The sequence below is a fragment of the Gymnodraco acuticeps genome, unplaced genomic scaffold (genome assembly GCF_902827175.1).
Source record: "Gymnodraco acuticeps unplaced genomic scaffold, fGymAcu1.1, whole genome shotgun sequence".
NCBI lineage: Eukaryota > Metazoa > Chordata > Actinopteri > Perciformes > Bathydraconidae > Gymnodraco > Gymnodraco acuticeps.
Window position 1 is genome coordinate 3,648,640 of NW_022990238.1, and position 19,512 is coordinate 3,668,151.

The 19,512-nt window shown below is 44.2% G+C and overlaps 1 protein-coding gene across 8 annotated transcripts in view; it reads right to left on the reverse strand.

Moving 5' to 3' along the window:
* Nucleotides 1-684: 684 nt before the first annotated feature.
* The window catches only part of LOC117548374 (BAH and coiled-coil domain-containing protein 1), a 67,412-nt gene continuing 48,584 nt past the window's right edge, over nt 685-19,512 (reverse strand). For 4 of the 8 annotated variants that reach the window (XM_034219612.1, XM_034219611.1, XM_034219614.1 and 1 more), the window contains exons 9-29: nt 18,952-19,229; nt 18,265-18,610; nt 16,530-17,456; nt 14,986-15,155; nt 14,737-14,873; nt 14,411-14,527; nt 11,620-11,734; nt 11,085-11,319; nt 10,777-10,962; nt 9,689-9,862; nt 9,271-9,554; nt 9,048-9,125; nt 8,473-8,602; nt 8,261-8,375; nt 7,594-7,669; nt 5,230-5,338; nt 5,004-5,120; nt 4,745-4,906; nt 3,348-4,606; nt 2,962-3,198; nt 685-2,846 (exon numbers count right to left, since the gene is read on the reverse strand). In XM_034219612.1, the coding sequence (XP_034075503.1) occupies nt 2,637-2,846; nt 2,962-3,198; nt 3,348-4,606; nt 4,745-4,906; nt 5,004-5,120; nt 5,230-5,338; nt 7,594-7,669; nt 8,261-8,375; nt 8,473-8,602; nt 9,048-9,125; nt 9,271-9,554; nt 9,689-9,862; nt 10,777-10,962; nt 11,085-11,319; nt 11,620-11,734; nt 14,411-14,527; nt 14,737-14,873; nt 14,986-15,155; nt 16,530-17,456; nt 18,265-18,610; nt 18,952-19,229 (5,462 nt within the window). In that variant the 3' untranslated portion in view covers nt 685-2,636. The remainder of the gene's footprint in view (nt 2,847-2,961; nt 3,199-3,347; nt 4,607-4,744; nt 4,907-5,003; nt 5,121-5,229; nt 5,339-7,593; nt 7,670-8,260; nt 8,376-8,472; nt 8,603-9,047; nt 9,126-9,270; nt 9,555-9,688; nt 9,863-10,776; nt 10,963-11,084; nt 11,320-11,619; nt 11,735-14,410; nt 14,528-14,736; nt 14,874-14,985; nt 15,156-16,529; nt 17,457-18,264; nt 18,611-18,951; nt 19,230-19,512) is intronic. The other 4 variants (XM_034219619.1, XM_034219615.1, XM_034219616.1 and 1 more) reach the window with 4 other exon arrangements.

The window sequence follows — 19,512 nt, forward strand, 5'->3', positions numbered from 1 at the left end:
TCAAAAATATAAGTAGCCTCACAATCCTAAAGGGAGCACATTACAACTCCCTCAGGGGTATAGAGAACAGAACCTGGCTCATGCTCTACATATAAATTAGATAACTGATGCACAACGAGTAAAGAGCTGTCATTACCATGTGTGGTAATAAGAAACCAGAACACGTGGAGTTTGGGGAATGGTGAACCGAGAAATCTGCTGTGCGATAGGTGAGAGTTAACTATTATTTTTTTCTGCAATGGCAGCAGAAGTTATTAAAAAAGAATGAATGCAAGTTAGTCAAAATACTCCTAATTAGTCATCTTCCTGTTGATTGATAAAAACAATGGTACTGATCAGCTAATGCCTTGTAGCTCTGTCTGAACTAGTTACTCCATTTTTGTTAATAGGTAAGTACTAAGGGTTTTATTCCTAGTTAAAAAAACAAACCTGTTAGATATTTGTGAGACAAATGTACCAAAGCACTAGGTTGGTCTGTTCTTTAAAAACAGTCTCTTTGGTATAATTTTGTGTCGAGAAGTCCCATTTAGATAAAAAAACACACATTTGATTCTGTCTTTCAAAGGCAATATCTTAGTTATTACAAAACTGTTTAACATACATATGTTGATGGGAGAAGGTAGGTGCAGTGAGATGAAGAGGACACAGCCAGAATAATAGAATTAATTCACAGAGGTTTGCGGATGAGAAGATCCAGTGTTGCTTTATTTCTTTTCACTAGATGGCCTCTACAAGACCAGCTTTATTTAAGAAATGCAAATGCGACATCACATCAAGAAAAACAATGTCACATTCTTATAAAGCGCTCTTGGCATGAACAAACAGCAACAATGACAATAAATAAAATGTTGGCGAATAAAATTAAACTTTGTCAACAAAGAATACTCAGGATTGCATATCAAACAAGACAAAAAATAGACAAAATGTACTTGGCACAAATTAAATAAACACAAGTAATTTTCAGATTGAGTGAACCTACTCTGTCCATTGCTTTGTGAATTTGATTGTCCTTCACAGTTAGCATTGAGTATGTGCGTGCACTGTACAAAATAGACACAGATGGCTGATGAAACTAAAATAGACTAATTCCAACACATCGTCAGTACTCAACATCTTACTTTGTCAGTACCTTGACCTTCATAGTCACATTCCCAGGTGGCATTTTGCTGCATGATTGCACGACACAAATCTGCAGGTACATGTGCAAGAAACCATTGTCACAATTCAAAGCCAATATATACGCACATAGTGGAGGACAAGTATTCTATAATTTACCAGTGATTTCTGATTCGAGTTCAATACAGGTGCTTGACATATGTTAAATTGAAATAAAGGAAATAAAGATATTAAAAGACACTTTGGTATTTGGTAGGTCGTAATGTGACAAACTGTGTTCATTTAACACATTTTCACTAATAGACCCGGTCTTGTTCTAAATTGATTTGTGTGGACATGATTATAGTGATGCCAGGACACTCATCACACACAAATATTGTGTCAAAATATTATACTCATAACATTTATCTTAAATAATTTTTGACCCGTGACTGCAGTCCAGTGGGATCTGCCTTGTGATGATGACCAACTGAGAAGTACATAAATAAAAACATTTTTTTTAAAAGCATAATAGTAATGAAAAGTAACAGAACACTTTTACGAAAAAAGCCACTTGACCTATTTTTTTATAAACAGGATGACCCCTCTCTCTCAGAAAGTGAGTCTTGTCCTGTTATAGAATAAATCCTTCTGTCTTTGTGCTCCGTCTGTCTCAGCAGGGCATATGCAGTGCAACACTAACATCTCCAATCTTGACTTCCCAAAGCTAAGGAAAAACAACGTAATGTATTCTACACCCATATAAAAATAAATCAATCGCAAACATGGAAAGATACATCTCATATATACAATAAACTCCTATATAAAATACCTTTTATATACATATAGACAACAGACAACAATACAATAATTGACCTATACAATGTACACCTGAACAGTTAAGACAGGCGAGAGGTACTGAAGTGTATGGCTTGATTAGGAACAATTCTAAATATTTACAGACATCAACTTTACATCCTTTACATGTTTTCAACTTCCCTGGAATGAAGAGGTCTAGGTAAAGCCCCATGCCTCATTTTTGTTTCCATTCCCTTAGGTAAGGCTACCTTTTTAAGAATTGGTCCACAGAGACTACTCAGCCTCATGATACTTTCACAGTTCAATGCACTCTCAGCTCTCCTTTGGTTACACATGATAGGAGCTAGAAACATGAGTCCTAAAACCATGTATGAAGCTGTCTATCACATAGACCCATTAAAAAGACATTAGTTAGATGATAAAAAAACCTTACATATTGAATTTTGTTATGTCCAGGAATACCCAGACTTTATTCTATTCTTCATGAAAGGTTAAACCAGTTATTGACAAGCCCTTCACTTCCAAGAAGAGGTTAGAGGTCAATAGACTCCAGTGTGTAACCTCAGACAGCCCTGCTTTGGTGCTGATATTCTTTTCCATGGGTCCACAAGGCATACCCAAGAAATACTTGTTGTCTTCGCAGACTGGATGGTCTTGTTGGTAGAGTCATGGACTTATATCCTCCCTCCAAAGGAGTCCTTCAGTAGTGTCCTCATGGAGGTTCAGCACAGGATTGAAACTCCTTCAGTAGTTACCAATTGACCAGCGGTGGGATCGTACGTCCCAGCCAGGTAGTAAAGGTCTGGGAAGGTACTGTTCGGCTTCTGATTGTGAGTCAGACACTCATACTCCTTCCTGCTCACTACCTGGCACTTATGAGAGATTGTCTGGACGTCATTCTCATCCTCATGACACGACTGGTACAGGGCATGCTGTAGAGGGAAAGCACAGGGTAAGTTGTATTGTTTATGAACCAACAGAGAAAGAATGTAATTCTAACAAATAACTAACTGTCTCCGTAAAATGTTATCCTCCATAGCGGCTCACCTTGCCATCTCGATGCCGCTTGCCAAGCTTGGTTTCTTCAGGGTGGTAGAACCATTTGACTTTGACCACCATGTTAGAGGTCCAAGATTCCCACAAGTTCTCAATTTGACCTACATATGGGAGGTTGGGACGTCCAGCGGAGAGGAACACAGCACAGTCACCCACACTTACTGTGTCTCTGCCTCTCACAATGGCCTTGTAAAAAAGCTTCCTTGCCTTGCCCTTTAGACCTCGCCGCTGTGGAAAACAAGACGTATTAACACATATTGTTTGACGATGAATATGTTTCTTGACCTAATGATTTAGTATTGGAAGATATTATGAAAGAAAAGCGGATATATCTTTGCTAAAATCATGCAGTAGAAGAATGGGCGAACTATTCCTACCTGTGTAGGATTTCCTGACCACCTCCAAATTGGTCGTCCTGCAAGGCACGAAGACATCTTGGGCCTTGGAACAAAGGAGGTTTCCTCTGGAAGCACCCTAGGTTTCTTTACAAAATCCTTTGATGATTTAGAGGTGGAGCTGGAGCTTTCTTTCCTCTTTAGGGACTTGCTGTTGGAGACCTGGTCCGGGGGGCCTCCTTTGACATTAGAAACAGCCACAGCTTTGGCCACAAAGGAGTGCGAGTGTGGCCTTGAAGAAGTTGAGGGTTCAGAGGGTTGTAGAAGCCCCCGGTGGGAAGTTAGACAACTCTGAAGCATCAATGTAGAACTGTCCTCATCCTCTGAGCTGTAGGAGGAATCATTGTCAGAGGAACACAGGCTGGAACTAGAGAGAGAGCCTGAAGAAGAGGAGCTTGAAGAACCAGAAGACGATGAGGAGACAGAGAGGCGAGACAGGAAGCGGCCAGCCGTCCTTAGTCCCCCTGAGGCTGCAGCTACTGCAGCCCTCCTCCTCTCTTCCTCCTCATCATCTTCATCATCATCATCATCCAGATCAGAGTATGAGCTGTGACACTCTCTGTGAGAGCTGAAACCCAGGTCGCCATATTCATCCATACGCAGAGAATAAGAGGGCTTTCTTTGAGGTGTGGTTTCTTTCAGGAGGAGTTCTACTTTGGAGGCACCACCCTTTTTGCTGTCTTTAACCAGCAGCACTGGGTGAGAGTACGACTCTGTCCTGGGCATACCACTCACACTTGAAGATCCAGCTCGCAACATTAGAGCTTTGCTATTCTTTGTCTTAGGCGAGGTCACTCCCTCATGATCTAACTTGACTAAGAACTCTTGTCCAGACTTTCTGCTCCTTGGAACTACAAGGTCATCTTGCCTGCGCTTCTGGGCATACAGCCCACTTCTTGGGCCCTGAGATAAACTTGGACCTGATCCTGAAGACTGAGTACAAAAAGAGGAGTAGCCATTTGCAATGCTGCTGAAAGAGTCCACCTCAAAAGAGCTGCTGCTGAAAAGGCCTTTGGCTGGGGTGGAGGACATTGGCTGGGTCCTAGACAGGGGAAAGAAGTCATCTTCTGTCCCTCTTAAGACCTTCCTGGGTGTCCCATTAAGCTGAAATAGGTTGTCTGATGACCGCTTCCTGTTGTTGCTCAACGAAGGCCAACCCAAGAAAGGTGAAGGACTTTTATTGGCATTCTCAGCCTGCTGTTGCTGCTGCTTTTGTTTTTTACCAGAACCCTTTGGCCTCCCTAGAGTGAACAAAATGTAATACTTTAGAGAAATATTTCATTTGATGTAATACTGCAGCCATAAAAAAACAATGCTACCCCATATACACTATGAGGGAATTTAAGGTGAATTTAAGAGTTGCGGGGTATTATTCTTACCAGGTCTTCTTTTGTGGACAGTTAAAGTTTGGCTATTTGTTAAAGTGTTGATGATGTTGAATCGGTCTGAAGGTCTGCCACTGAAAGGGGCCTGCTCCAGACTGGAACTCCTCCTGACTGTTTTCTCACTGGGTATATACAGGGCAGGAGATGACTCGCCACCTGATGAACAAGAGGTAGACGCTTATTAACATTGACTTTCAGGTAGACAATAGAGTGTAGCATGGAAGGGAACTTCCACAGAATAGAAGACACCTACAGCGAATCTGGTATCCTGGAGGCAGCAGGCGGATGTTTGGGAGAGAAATCTTCGCTCTGTCTCCATCATCAAACTCTACCATCACTCCTCCTTGCTTCCCTTCATCAGATGAAGCACCTGCAAGAGACAAGAGCACAACATGTTGTTTAAACATACAACTGAATATATAGTTTAAGATACATAGGTCACACGGGACAAACGGATATAGAAAGAGCTGTTGTCTCACCTCTGCGAACGTAACCTGGGTATAAGCAGCGTGAACGTTCGCTCCAGAAAGCACACACCCTGGTTCCTTCATTGAGTATGGCCTCCGACTCTGGCCGTACATCCAGCACCTTAAGGCAAGACCAAAACATAATTAGGATTCATTACAGCCCACACATAATCGCACACAGACAGACAGACAGACATGCATGCACAACACACTCACTTACAAACAGTGAGAGAGCCTTCGAGCATTGTGCATGGGCAGCCACTGTGCCACATTACCAAGCGGCACTTATCTCATGCCAATGTGCCAGTCAGGGCTGAAAGGAACGGAAGCCATGATGCAGTAAATCCTGACTTGCTGAGTAATACTAAAGAGGGTCTGAATAGAGGGCTTGTGATTGCAGGTTGCCAGATCCTCCCTCCAACAATGCAGGCAGCCCCAGCATCCGCCACTCACTGGGGGCTCTTTCAGGTTGCTTTCATTTACTGTTGCCATGGCGAGGGACCCTTTGACTGATGAGGTGTGGATGTGGGTGTGTTTAGAGTGTGTGTGCATGGGGGAGGGTGAAGGAGCACGGTGGAAATCGGGGCATTGGTGTCAGAGTCAAATAAATGGCTTTGGGACTAATTTAAAAGACAAGAAAGTGGAAGTATGGCATAATTAGGACCAGCTGCTATCTAATGAGTGTTTAAATAAGTTGCCAGAAGTGCTTTGTGTGAAGCTGCTGGGAGAATTGGTATGAGCGAGCTTACATGGATGAGAGACAGAGGAGGCAAGTGGTCAAATACTAAATGGACTAATATGTGTGGTCCTGCAACAACAGGTACCTGATGAAAACTGATCTTTTTTACATTACAGTTCATTTAGCTGACACTTTTATCCAAAGTGCATTCGATCAAGAAGATATAAACTTGAAGAAAACAGAATCATATGCAAACATTAGGTTTCATAGAGCTAAAACATTTCAAGTGCTACTCAACAGGCTTTAGATAAGCCAGTCCTTTGTTGGTTTATAAGTGCTTTGTTAGTATCTAACTTCTTGACGACAGTTACAATAATGCTTGGCCATTCGGGAGATATAACTGTAGATTTATTTGAATTTATACTGAAAATAAACAAAAACCTAATACTGTACAAAAGTCGTTTGTTTGAGAAAGTAATTGAATCATTTGCAAGTAATTAATTAATCTGGTTATTTTGAGCAAGTGTTACAAGAGAGTTAAAAATGCCAGGTTTTAAAATTTCCTGGCAATAATTACATAACATTTTATTCTGCTTTGACTCAAAACATTAACATTATGGCTAGTAATTCTTCAAGGGTTTAAAGGAGAAAGTGTTGCCAGTCATTTGATTAAAAAAAGAAGCAGCTTACTTATAATTCATGTTACCATGCCTTGCTGCTTTTCCTTTCCCCCATTTAGAGTGACGGCAACAGTTATTAATCTAAGGAACAATGTTGCAAAGTCAAACTCTGCTCTACTTACTCTATTGTGTGCAAACACCACGTCCTGTGTCCTGTTTGGCAATAGTGAAGACTTATGTCCAAAGTTGGAGAAGATATGGGTATGACGTATTTGCTTTAGGTGACCTAGCTGCTACTGTATTAGTGCATGATGACGTAAAGTAAACACTATAACTTTATCCCGGTTACAAAGCACACCAAGAAGCACATGTTACCTAAATGCAAATGTACACCAGCCAAGACTGATATGTGGTTTCTACAGTATGTAATTGTCTCATTTCATGAATGACGTGCGTAAATTGAAATTGTATCTTAATTTGAGTGAGAATTACAGATCCTAACGATCTTGTGGTTTAGGGAAAGAAAAATCAAAACCACACCAGCTGCAACTGAGAAAGAAACTGAAACGGGTGAACAATTTTATCGTGAAATATAGATTATGTTTGAAAGTTGGATAGCTCTACACTATTGGATCATTTCCAGTCATCATTAGCAACCCTAACCCTCTTTAAACGCCATTTTGTTTGTATTGATCTGATCCTCTAAAGTAAACAACTATTTTACTCAAGCAGCAATGAGATGTTAAGTTATTTCATTTCAAATGTGAGTGGATCCAGGTGTTTGTAGGATTATCTCACCCACACACACTCACAAACCCAAAGATCCTGTCTCACATATGTTCATATGCATTTAAAGGGTTTTAATGGCCTCAATGACCCTGAGAGGCTGTCAAGGGAGGTTTAAAGACTGAAAACTAAAGGACCAGCAGAGCTACAGAGAGGCTGAAAGGCTATGAAGGATTGTGGCGGTTGAGAAGGATGTTTAGGAGAAATAGAAGTGTTGAGTGACCAAGAAGACCAAACGAGTGATGGTGTTTCCTGTAGCAAAGAGTGTTTTGTGCAGCAGGGTGAACTTACAACTTCCTGTAGCAGCTGCTCCAATGAATAGATTCTTGGGCGGTTTCCTCTTTCACCGTAGATAACAATGCTAAAGCTAGAGAATAAAGCACAACAGAGAGAGAAAAATATATTTTCAGATGCTTGTATTATGCTTGCCTTGCTCACATGTCATATGTGACTCCCACTCAGCTGTTGTTAAAACATTGTTCTGCTGCCTAAGCCAGGAGAACCAAATAAACACTCAGTTAGGTATGGATGGCGTTTTTAAGCTAAGGAATGACATTAAGATGGATAAAAAATAGGCTAACTTGGATACTGGTGGACATTTCTAGTCCCATCATGCTAAATTCCTCTTTCCTTTATCCTTAAAGAGCCTTACCCATTACACCTTGTAGGCCTGACTGCAGTATACAGTAGTTTCATTATATTCAAGAGAAGGCAGACATTTGTATTGCCAATATCTCTAACACTTGCCATCTCACATCGAAACCTTCCAGATTGATATATAGCACAATAAGTAATATTATTATTTTGACTTTGACATAAACTGCCCCTTTAATTATATAATTCTTGTGATTTCAACCTCAACAACCTCCTTAAATGAATAGAAGAAAAATGATTAAGATATGTAAATGAGGTGTGTTAAAACCCTGCTTTATCACTTGAACTTCAAATGTGTGCTTACATGTCTGGGAGATCCAGTGTGTGGATCCTTGCAGCGTATAGTAGCTCATCCTCTTTGCAGATCAGCACCTTCAGTCCATCAGTCAAGAGCTCTTTGGTCAGGACACAGTTGGGAACTGTATAAGCAAAAGGCAAACATTGCATTTAATAATTCACCACATCACTGAAACTAGCTTCAAACACTGTTGCAAGATGTCCTGTGTAATCTCTTGCCTTCCGGGCATTTTTTGCTGTAAGAGCAGCTGCTGTCCTCCTCTTCTTCTGAGAAGCTGCTGCCATCCATCTGAAAGCCCTCATCGGCCGCAAAGCTCTCCAGCAGCAGACTCACTGCTCGCCCCTTTGGCTGTAAAGTACAACAGAAGGGATGCACAGAAGAATAAATGGATTTAGGAATGGATACAAAATAAAAGTGGCAAGAAATTGTTTAGCATGGTACTCAAAGTAGCAATTAACCGCAGGGGGCTTCACAGCGCCTGTACTATCTCCTATCAGTAGCCTTTTTTTACACTGTCACAGCAAAAAGTGTGAGCCGCCCCCCCTTCTCACATCTCTTCTCCTATCCTATTCTCCCCTAAGATTACTCAGCAGGAGGTTGGGCTATGTGCGATGTACTTTTAATAGTTCTACAGTAACCATCCTCAGGGTGAGAAAACTGGGACAGTAAGACATCACCAGCATTTTTAATAGAATGTAGGAAGGAGTCTTTGAGAATAGGATTCTGTTTGGTGGTTTGCTTGTTCCTTGTTGAGTGAGGATTGAGTGCTTTTAGTATTCTCCGGTTCTAGTACCTTCTGCTCCTTGGTTATTCGTCCCTTGCTGTCTTCAGTCTGTGAAGATGTTGCCCCAACCGACCAGCAATTTCTTCTCTGTTAATGAGAATGGACAAGGTGAATTGTTAAATATCACCACTATAGTCCCAGTAATTTATGTGCAGAATTGTTATACCATGAAAGTCATTTTGAGTAGATGTTTATGATGTAACATTTATATATCCAAATGCTTTCTACTGACCTTATTGATGGCTCCTCTCAACATTGTGCTTTTGCGGGTCGCCCTCTTTAGCCTCTCACTGGTGGTGGTGAAGGTGGCCAGGCCCATGCCCCTTCGGTAGCGGTTGCCTCTGGTCCCGAGGCTGCCCCACCGAGGCTCCTTAGACCTGGGCCCACATGGCTTTCTGACCCCTTCAGGCCGATGGTCTTCATGCCGGTTTTTGACTGCAGGGGACAGGCCTATCCTACGAGGCGTCTTCTTCCTTATTTTGACTTCACCTTCTGCTGCAGACAGACTCTGGGATCCTGTGAAGTTCAATTAGAGAAACAGATTTAGACGAAGCCTAAAAGCCAGCGGGAGAAACACGGAACAGACGCTTCCCACGAAGATGTGGGGCAGCTTTGTTGACTCATGAATCAGTTTCAAAGGACAGTCTTACCGTAAAGCTCCTGTCTTTGTTTTTTGTTCCTGGCTTTCTGGTTGGCCTCTAGTTTTACAACAGATGATGGACTCGGACCTGTCATGCAGGAGCTAGAGGTGACCTCTCTGGGGTGTTGGATCCTGTAGTCTTGAGCATGGTCAGTATCATAACTGCCTTCCTCTTCTTCATCGTCTAATGGAGATAGCAAACAATACAGCATTAGGATTCTACTATGAAGCCGGTTTTATAAACTAACATGGCTTCTCAAATCCATCTCTTTACGTCATTACCAGCGAGTATTCACTGGCACTTCATTAGAATTCAATATCCTCTCTTAACTCTTCATAGGAATGATGAATGAAGTGTTTTCCCCTCAGTGCTATTTTATGATGTGAACCCACATGTCACAGAGCTAATGTGCATGTTTTCAAGCAGCTCTTTGACTCATGCTGCTAGTCTCTAGGGCTGTCAAAGCATCTTACATGCAAATGTCCACAGCTGTGGCCGCACATCTAGCCCAGAACAGCAAACAAGGCGATCGCTGAGGTGTCGAATGTCCACCAAACCCCTGTCCGTTACAAAACATTTATCAACACCTATTTAATCAACTCGTGTTGCCTTCAAAGGGATTAACAAATTGACAAAAGGCCTGCTGGATTTTATAGGGTGTTTTTTTTCCCAATGTTTCTGTAATAAAAAACGATATCTTAGTAGTTGTTGCTTTATTTTTAACTTGTCAAATGTCCTTTAAGCACTGCAGCCATTGCTTATATATTTTCGGTAGCATTTCTTTTTTCATCTGTTCTATTATACACTTCCATAACTAGCTGATCAGAGGTCCTCAATTCCCTTCAATTGTCTGTTTGTGGGAGTGTAGAACCCAGTTGTGTGTGTGTGTGTGTGTGTGTGTGTGTGTGTGTGTGTGTGTGTGTGTTTACACAGTTAAACTTGCCACCAAAAATGGTCAAGAACAGGAAACCCACCCAGTATTTGTTACTATAAGAGGACAATGTTTTATAACTGAGCCCTATTCATTTGCTGTGGTTAGTTTAATTTACCATCACAGTATTTGTCTCATAAGTAGCTCTCAGTAGTCTCTGCCTCACCTTGATCAGAGGAGTCACTTTCTGCCGGGGAGCTCTCCCCCTCTTCCATTGCCTCCTGCCTCTGGCCACGGAGATTCCTTGCTCTGGGACGGGAGGAGCCCTGTGTCGGGGTGGTGGATCCCTTTTTACGTCCACGGTGCACTAGTCCAGACCAGATATCTTGGGGGCCACTGTCCACACTGGCTGCTGAAAAAAATTGCAAAAAACAATTACATATCTAGGTTAAGAATGAAAATAAAACACTGCACTGTGCTATTAAAACCAAACGGTATGAGGTACAATCATTACTATTGTCTGGCAGCATCTACCTGTGTCACTTTGTCCCCCAGACTCTCGCCTGAACTCAGGTTTGCTTGAGCCCTGGCTTCTGTGTCCATGCTTGGGGTTGGAGTTGCAAGGCGAAACCTCCTTGTCCCTAGAGCCCGTCCCTGAGAGAATTTTTTTACCCTGGGCTTTCTGTTTGAGCTGAGTCACATCATCGGCCAGCTTGGAGCTGAGAATGCTGTGAAGACTGCTTTTTCTGCAGCCCTGTGCTTTTATCTGCTGCAACAGAGAGAGATGAGAAAGCCAGTTACACTCCTGGTCACAGCAGCTGCAAAAGCATCAGAACGTCAGAGGGCGAAGGCTCTCATTTGTTCACACACAGGGAAGAAAAAGGAACAGTAGAAGCTCCAATGAAAGAGATATTAAGACCGAGAGCAGAGGATTTTACTCCTGAGGGTAGCAACTCATTAGGAATAGTGTGCAACAAAAGAATATATCAAAAGCAAAGAAACAAAGAGTGGTCTCTTTAATTTCATGTTGCATAAAGGGCAAAACGGAGGAGGACAAGGGGATTCTGACCTGTGTGCTGCTGAGGCACTCAAAGCCTTGACTGGACAGCCTCTTCTTCCTTCTCTGGCTGTCTCCGCCCCCTCCTAGGTCCTCAGGCGACAGGGCAAGCCCCGCCCCAATCGACCTGCCAGTCAAAACAAGGGAGAAGCATTCATTAGAAAAAGAACGGCGGTGGTTTGAAAGAAAAAGAGGGGGTAGGACATCACAGGGGGAAACGGAGTTGAGTCACCTCTCTCTGGGATCTAATAAGTCTCCTTTCTCTGTCTGATGAACAGCATGACAAAAAAGGACATGGAGAGCCCGGTGTCTGAACCATACACTTGAAGAAATTGTGATCTAACAAGGAACCTGGGATTGTTCGAGGGCAGTGTCGCATAAGAAGCCTTAACGCTTCATCTGGGGAGTGTCTGTGCAGCTTGTGAAGCACTGCATTGCTTTGAAAGATGCGCTGAATGGTTGGAAGGCATTGCATTTGTATGCGGCTCTATTGTTCTCAGTGAACATCATAGCTCTCCAGTTGCATTTTCATATCACTGTGGCACACTCTTTCCCCTACGCTGAGCAGCATCACAGGCCAACCACTCCAAATGCCCTTGAATTTTCCCTCTGGAAGCCTGCCCATAGACCACACCGACGTGAGCCAGGCCATGCTCAAACAAAAGATTAACTTCCCCTCTCCTAGTGTGTGTGCAGCCGAGGAAATCAGTCACATGTATCGAGTAGGCGGGGTTTAAATTTGAAGTAGATCAATAAAGCGCATTTAACATTTCATGTTTGTCCTTTGTTGCATATTTATACAATTCTGTAACTGCACATTGTTTGGAACCAAATGTGTGCTTAAGTGTTTATCTGAACAACGAATTTAAACTCAATTTTGTTTAAAATCAAAAGTGTGTGTCAGCGTGCATCTATAACAAAATGCAGACGTTTGTCGGGCAGTGGGACTGTCTGCCCACTGAAGGGCGGGAGAGCGTCAGAGGCGTCAGTGAAGTGTGAGTTGTCTGTGAGGCAGATCCCGCCACGGCTTGCCTTCCGCTGCTGACAAACACAATATGACAGAGTCCCTCCCCTCGGTGGGGGGCTGAGCGTACAGTGACTAATTAAACAGAATTGATTAGCAGGGTTTGCTGGATAGCAGCAGTTCTTTCCAGCCTTCCCCCCAATCAAAGCAGCCCCACAAAGGATGCCAGGGCTCTACCACACAGGAGTAACAGGCACCCACAAAAACAAACAATCCCTGCATTAATGCCTATGAGCACACAGTTGCATCCATATCTAATTGTGCAGATGCAAAGAATATGCGAGCAGGGAGGGTTTGGAGTTATCGCTCACTAAAACACACACACACTTCCTGTGGTTCAAGCAAAATAAGTCGGGAGACGCTTAACGGGTGGGCTGTTACCCACTGACCCACTGCCCCCCGTTACAGCACCCAAGCATCAGTATCTTGTAGCGGCATGAGTGGCATGTGCAGTACATGCTTTTACATAACCCTGCCATGTAAGCAACATGGGGCTAATCAGTCCCCTGTCTGCCTCTCCCTTGTTCAGATGTGTCATGTCATTCTCCTCTGCATTGTACACACACATCAACAAAAGGGTGAACAGCCTGGCTGCCTCCAAAAAAGGTGCCTCTGCTGTGGCTTACTGTATTGTGGTCTGCAAAACACCACACAAACCTCCTGTCGGCCCCCCCACCCACCCTCCCTCCCTCCACTGTACTTTGCTGCAGGGCCCTGGCCCCTTACCCTTTCATTTTGGTGTCATTGTCACCCAGCATCAGTGTCTGTACTCGGATCAGTGCTGGCCTGGCGAGGGGGCAGGGGTATATGGATGGAAGGAGAGTGGAGGTGACACCGCAAAGGGGCAGCTGGGAACATGGTGGACTGTTGCCCAGAAACCACAGCAAAGGAAGAGGAGGGGGAAGATGGAGAGAGAGGGAATGCTGCGAGGTGACATTTAGTGCTCTTTGCCTTTCAAACCCCTGATGACAAGGCTAATTGAAGCCGCACAGGAAACCTTTAACCCCTACCTTTTGGTTTATCACATCCACCAAATAGCACTAACACCCCTTTTTTTTTAAATAGCTAAAACTTCATCAACCAATTTTAAGAAATAGCAGGGTTCTTTTTCCTTGAATATCATCCTTGCAATCAGTATGGCTTTATCTGTCTTTCTTTTTTTTCCATTGCTCTGCTCACTGTATTCCACTAATTGTTGTTTTCCTTATACGCGCACATACATAGTATTTGAGCTCTAAATGTCAGCTTATCACCGAGTGCCTGGACCATCATGTTATCCTTTGGACCCCTGGTGACCCCGCGGGGCGGTTATGGCAGTGGTGTGTGTCACATTCCTGCTGCTGGGAAAGATTACAGGAGAATTCACAGTACTCTAATTACATCCTCTGCCTGTCACTGAGCCCCCCCCCTCCCCCAGCAGCCCCCCTGCCTAGCTAAGCTCAACATGCTCTACAGTCATGCCACATAGGTTGAAGATTAGCTGGGTTGAAGCCTAATGAGACTTGTGAGCAGTCTAGGTATGTGTAGTCCATATATCAAGCACATATAAACATTCTGTACTAGCAAATAAACCCACGAATGACACCTCTGCTGTAATACAATTAACTCCTGTGTTGGCTAGACTAGAAATGGGGACTTCCTTGAATGGTTCAGCTGTGTGTTCTCCCATTTCCTGTTTGTGCTAATGAGAGGCGGTCCCTGTACTCCAGAGATACTGAGGGGTTTTTCAGGCAAGATTGGATTATAGCCAGCCAGCGTAGATGGGCTTGTGATACTTACTTGACTTTTCTTTGGCCCTCGGATGAGGACACTGGACCTGAGGTGAGGGTAGGTTTCCGCTTCCTTGGCCGTCCCGGTCCCCGTCTGGCTGGGCTTCGGGGTGTTTCCTCTTTCCTGCTTGCAAACACAGATTTAAACAGTGAGGAAAAGAGAGACAAAGTCTGGGATACAAAAACATATCTTAACTCAAAATGATGGTGCAGCAAATAATTAATAAAAGGTATCATCTGATACTTGAGGACTGTTGATTTTGAAAGTTTGGATTACTTTTGAAATCTCTGAATGCAAAGGGCGGGCATTAGTACGGAGGATAGAGCCACACTCACTGATGATCGTGCTTCCTCTGAAGTTTGGCCAGCTCCTTTTGCTTCTCTTTGTAGCGCCGCTGTAGCTCAGCCAACTTCACACGCATTGCAAGTTCAGGACCGTCTATTGTTTCCATGCTACCTTTGGCTGGGCACACCTGAGGGGCACATCATTTATGGTTATTTTTAATATTAAAAACATCCTAAAATCAAAGACATTTCAACTTGATAGGGGCATTCCAATTCAAGGCGTCAACACCGGGATCTTACTGGTTCATTGCGAGGTGTCCAGCTGCATTTCCTACGTAAATTGAGGATCCTGCGGGCGGGGAAGTGTCGCCCTGAACCACAAGTATTGCCTTCCTCAGAGCCCATCTCCAGAGCACGAGCAGTGGCCAGGGTAGCAAGGCTCTGGAGGTCAAACATCAGCAGCTCATCTTCTGTAACGGGAACACAATTATTGTTTGGGTCATATTGTGTTAATCCATGCTTGATTTTAAGAAGAGATATTTGAACAAAGCCTTAAAATGTGCCTAAAGAAGCTAATGTCTAAGTAAAGAAATTTGGCATTAAAGATGTCGCTTGTGATATGGCGGATAAATGGTGAGAAATAAATAAATTGTGCAATAAACCAGAATGAGGAACCAGGGGCATATTGTTTAAGAGGTTGAATCAATGTGGAGTAACCAGATGCTACTATGTCAAAGACCATCTGGGCCAAGCTCTTCCTGTATATTCCTATCCACCTATGGAACTGACTGGACTGCCATTATGGACTAAGATAAAGGCCGAATATGAGGAGTTGCAGTGTTGTGACAAAGAAAGAATATGACATTTTGTTTGTGGAGTAACACTATCTAGAATCTTTCCATCTATAAATAAAAATACTCATCCTTCCCACTTGTTTTAGTGCTTGTTTTGGTAAAGCCTATTGTTGTGACTTGACATGTGCCACTTCGTTGAGCTGTCAACACTATCGCATCACAAAGACAACATCAGTGACTCTGGTATCAGTTGATGATACCCTTTGTATAGAACCCTCTTTTGGGAGCAGTTAAATGCATTAAGATGCTGTGGTAAACACAAAACATCCTTTTGCATGAATACAAAAAACACATGGTGCTTTGAAAAACAAGGAAGCTTTTAAAGGCACTTTAAAACAATGGGGTCTAATTAGCCAGGCAATGCTCCAGGGTGCTGAAAACATCGACTGCTTTTGTGATTACACACTAACTTTCAGTAACGTGTGTGGGGGAGAGAGAGGGAAGCCAATTGGTATGTCTCTCTCTTTTTAATGTGCGTATTTGCAATTTTGTGTGTGCGTTTGTGCACCTGTGTGGATCAAACAGCGGCGGGATGGAGAGACAGAGACAGCTCCCTGAGGAAAGCTTGAAGGGAAAGAGAGGGAGCGAGAAAGGGAGGTGTGCACCCCTCAGTAGTTGTTCAGCCCTGTCCTCCTGCTTCTACTGCCTCTCCTGAGGCCTGTGCATCGTTAGAACAGCCTTTTAGAAAATAAAAGTGCCTTTTAACACACCAAAGAAGAGAAACGGCAAGCAGGCATGCAGACATCTTCTCTGGGGAGATGTTGCAATCCACCAGAGGCTCTCAAGACCAGCAGGAAGAGAGGAGTATCTGGGAGGGAAGGCAGAGCGACGGAGGCTAGGCCTGGGGGGGGAGTGGGAGTTTGTCTCAGTGGACGCAGAGGAGAATGAGGGTAAACTACGGGAATTAGGTGCATTGTGCTGATAGGATTGTGTTCTTGTGTGCATGTTGATGTGTGTTATGTGAGTTAAGGAAGACACACTGTCCCTCACCCTGGCTTTTTCCACTGGTGCGCTTTTGCTGTTGTAGCTCCAGATCTGCCAGCTCACTCAGGAGCTCCATACCGTGGTGGGGGTTGGGCTTTGAGGGGACAACTGACGGGGTGCTATGAGGATACAAGGGGAATGGAGGTACGTCTGTGCAGAAGGCAGCCGCAATCAGCAACTCCAGACTCCAGTAGCAGGGGACCAGAGGTTTTGTGGGCGCTGCGACAGGTTCCTGGTTCGGGCTCGGGGCAATAACTGAGGCAGGGGAAAGAGACACAAAATCCAGTGTGGTGTCATCAGGGGTCATCTTGCTCTTCTGTTCCTGGTCGCTGTCCTCTGCTCCCTCAATGGCCGAGGACTGAGGCCCAGGAGCTGCAGGGGAAGCAGGGTCAAGCTCGATGATGGTGGGCAGCTCTGGCTCCTTCTCTCTGGTCCTGTTGACCTGGCCCTCCTCAATAACCGCTGCATCGTCATCTTCAAAGGTGACGACAACTTCTGGCCGTTCAGGCTCCTCTGTTGAAAGTGGCATTGGACACAAAGCAGCCTCGCACACTGGGCTCTTAGCAGGGGGGCAAATCTGCACTTCTTCCTCAGCGGGCCCCTGCTCCTCCACCTCCTTCTCTCCAGGCACATAGTTGGATGTTCTCACCGCTGCTACGTCTTCCTCCTCCCGCTGTTCCAGAACTCTATCAACAACTCTTTCCTCCTCTGCATTCTGCACTTGCTCCGATGGGAGTGGCCCTGGGAGGGGCCTGACAACCACTTGGCAGTCTAGCTCCTCCCCCAGACTGGAGAGAGACTCGGGAGCATGCTCAGCAGGCTCCACTTGGACTGATTCCAGATCAGCTGGCTCAGTGAGTCGAACATCCTGGGGGGAGGGCCCGCTCCTGTAGCCCATGGAAATTGCAGGGTAGGTGTATCCACGGGGCAAGTCTATAGAGAGAAAGAAATATAGATAATTAAATCATTAATTGTCAATATAAGAGAAATATTTCTGATATAACTCTCACAAAAATTATCATTATATATATTATTTCCTAAATTATATTTGGCTGATGAAAATTGTATGCAAATCAAAAGTCCTTTCACATCAGGGCCTCTCTCAGATTAGTCCCCTGGCTACCTTTTGAGGTGATGAAAACCAGAAAAAGGAAATGCATTCTGCCTTAATCTCCCAGCAGTAAGAAGGGTAGAGGACCACATGCAACGTTGTGTGAGTGGGTTTTTTGAAGTGTGCCAGGCTTTGGTTTATCAGAGCACCTGACACAATTCCTCTGGCGTGCGGTGGCCGTTAGCCAGGCATTAATGATGATCAAGAGAGTGCGGGGCCGGGGGGGGGGGGGGGGGGGCTGCTATTGAGGTGTTTCTCAGTCATTCCCGAAGTAACGTTAGTGAAAAGCCCCAGCTCAGCCAGCAGCCATTTTCTGTAGCTTTGAGCTGTTCAGTCAATCAGGGGTTTGCCAACAGAGCCAACCACACATATTACCACAACACCAGCAGAGAAAAAGGATAATTTAAGACAGTAGCGATTCCAATTACCACTGGGTATAATTTACAAAGTAATACAAATTATTTTTCTCTTTCTGTGTCTGCCATATTTAGTTTTAAATCTCAAACTAAATACAAACGGCATGTTATTTGATGGCTTTTAATGAAGCAATTGCATGCAGTCCATGAGAGGCGGCTCGAAAATGTTTAGCCACATTTTTATTTGCATATACATATGTTTGCTTATTCTCACCAGGCTCCAGACACTGTGGGTAGTCCTCAGGGGGCTGTCCCTCTCCTCGCTTGTCCTGGGATTCGGCCCCTTTGGGAATCTGGTGTGGGGCAGGGCTGATGGCAGGCGAGTGAGGGGCCGCTGCAGCAGGGCTGGGAGCAGGGCAGGGTGTAGAGGGAGTGCTTCTGGGATGTGGCCGTAGTGAAGGGGATTGGCAACAAGGGGACAGGTGAGTGGCACAGGCCCCGGGGGGAGGGGTGTTCCTCCGAGGTGCGTTATAAGTGTAGGGCTTGGCAGGTTTGGACGTTCTGGGTTCTGAAATGAGTTCCTGTAGTTCCACAGAGGGCTCATCCGGCCCTTTCTGCATCTATGGCATTTGAAAAATAGTTATTTTTACATTTACTGAAGGGCCCTACAAATCTAGAAGATCTAAAACATGTGAATTCATATTTTGGCACTGTAATTACCAATTGCTTGCAATATTGACATTTAAAGCTACTTGCTCTGCTGCCTATATTCAGTGATTTACTCAATCCCTGTTACAAAGTCAGCAAATCCCAAAACATTTTAGGTGAGTTAAAAATAGGCTGTAGTCATGTGAGAGAGTGAGGCTGACTCACTCACTCTGCTTTAATTTATATGTGTGTATATATAGATACAAATATACTGAAATTGTAATGTTTCCTGCATTCTTTGACTTATAATCACCTGTGAGTTTTGAGTGGCATGATGTTGGATGTCGATGCCATGCGCAGCCCCATGCTGCTGCTGCTGCTGCTGCTGGGTTTGAGACTGTGGTTGTTGCGACTGGTGGATCTGGTGCTGGTGCTGATGCTGATGCTGGAGCTGTTGGTGCTGTTGGAGAGCGTACAGCTCCTGTTGCCGTAGAAACTGGGATCGGGAGTACACAGCAGGATGCTGCATGTGGGAGGGTGGGCCCCGGGCGCCATACACAGGGGGCCACAGCCCTGGCTGCTCCATCACATCTAATGAGAAAAAGGAGGAGGATTGTAACGGAGGGGGCTACCTTAGAACAAAAAGACACGCACGTGCATACACACTTAGGCAACCTTTTTCCTTTGGATTCAACACAACATTGTGATATTCATATCCTTATCCTGTCATTATCTACCTCCTACACACCCATTTGTAAGACAGTGAAATCATTATGGATCATTTAAAAATCATTGTATTCACATTTTATAGCAACCACAAATGTGTTCAGAAAAAATATGTTTGACTTCGCAGAACAACATCTCCCCAGGCAGC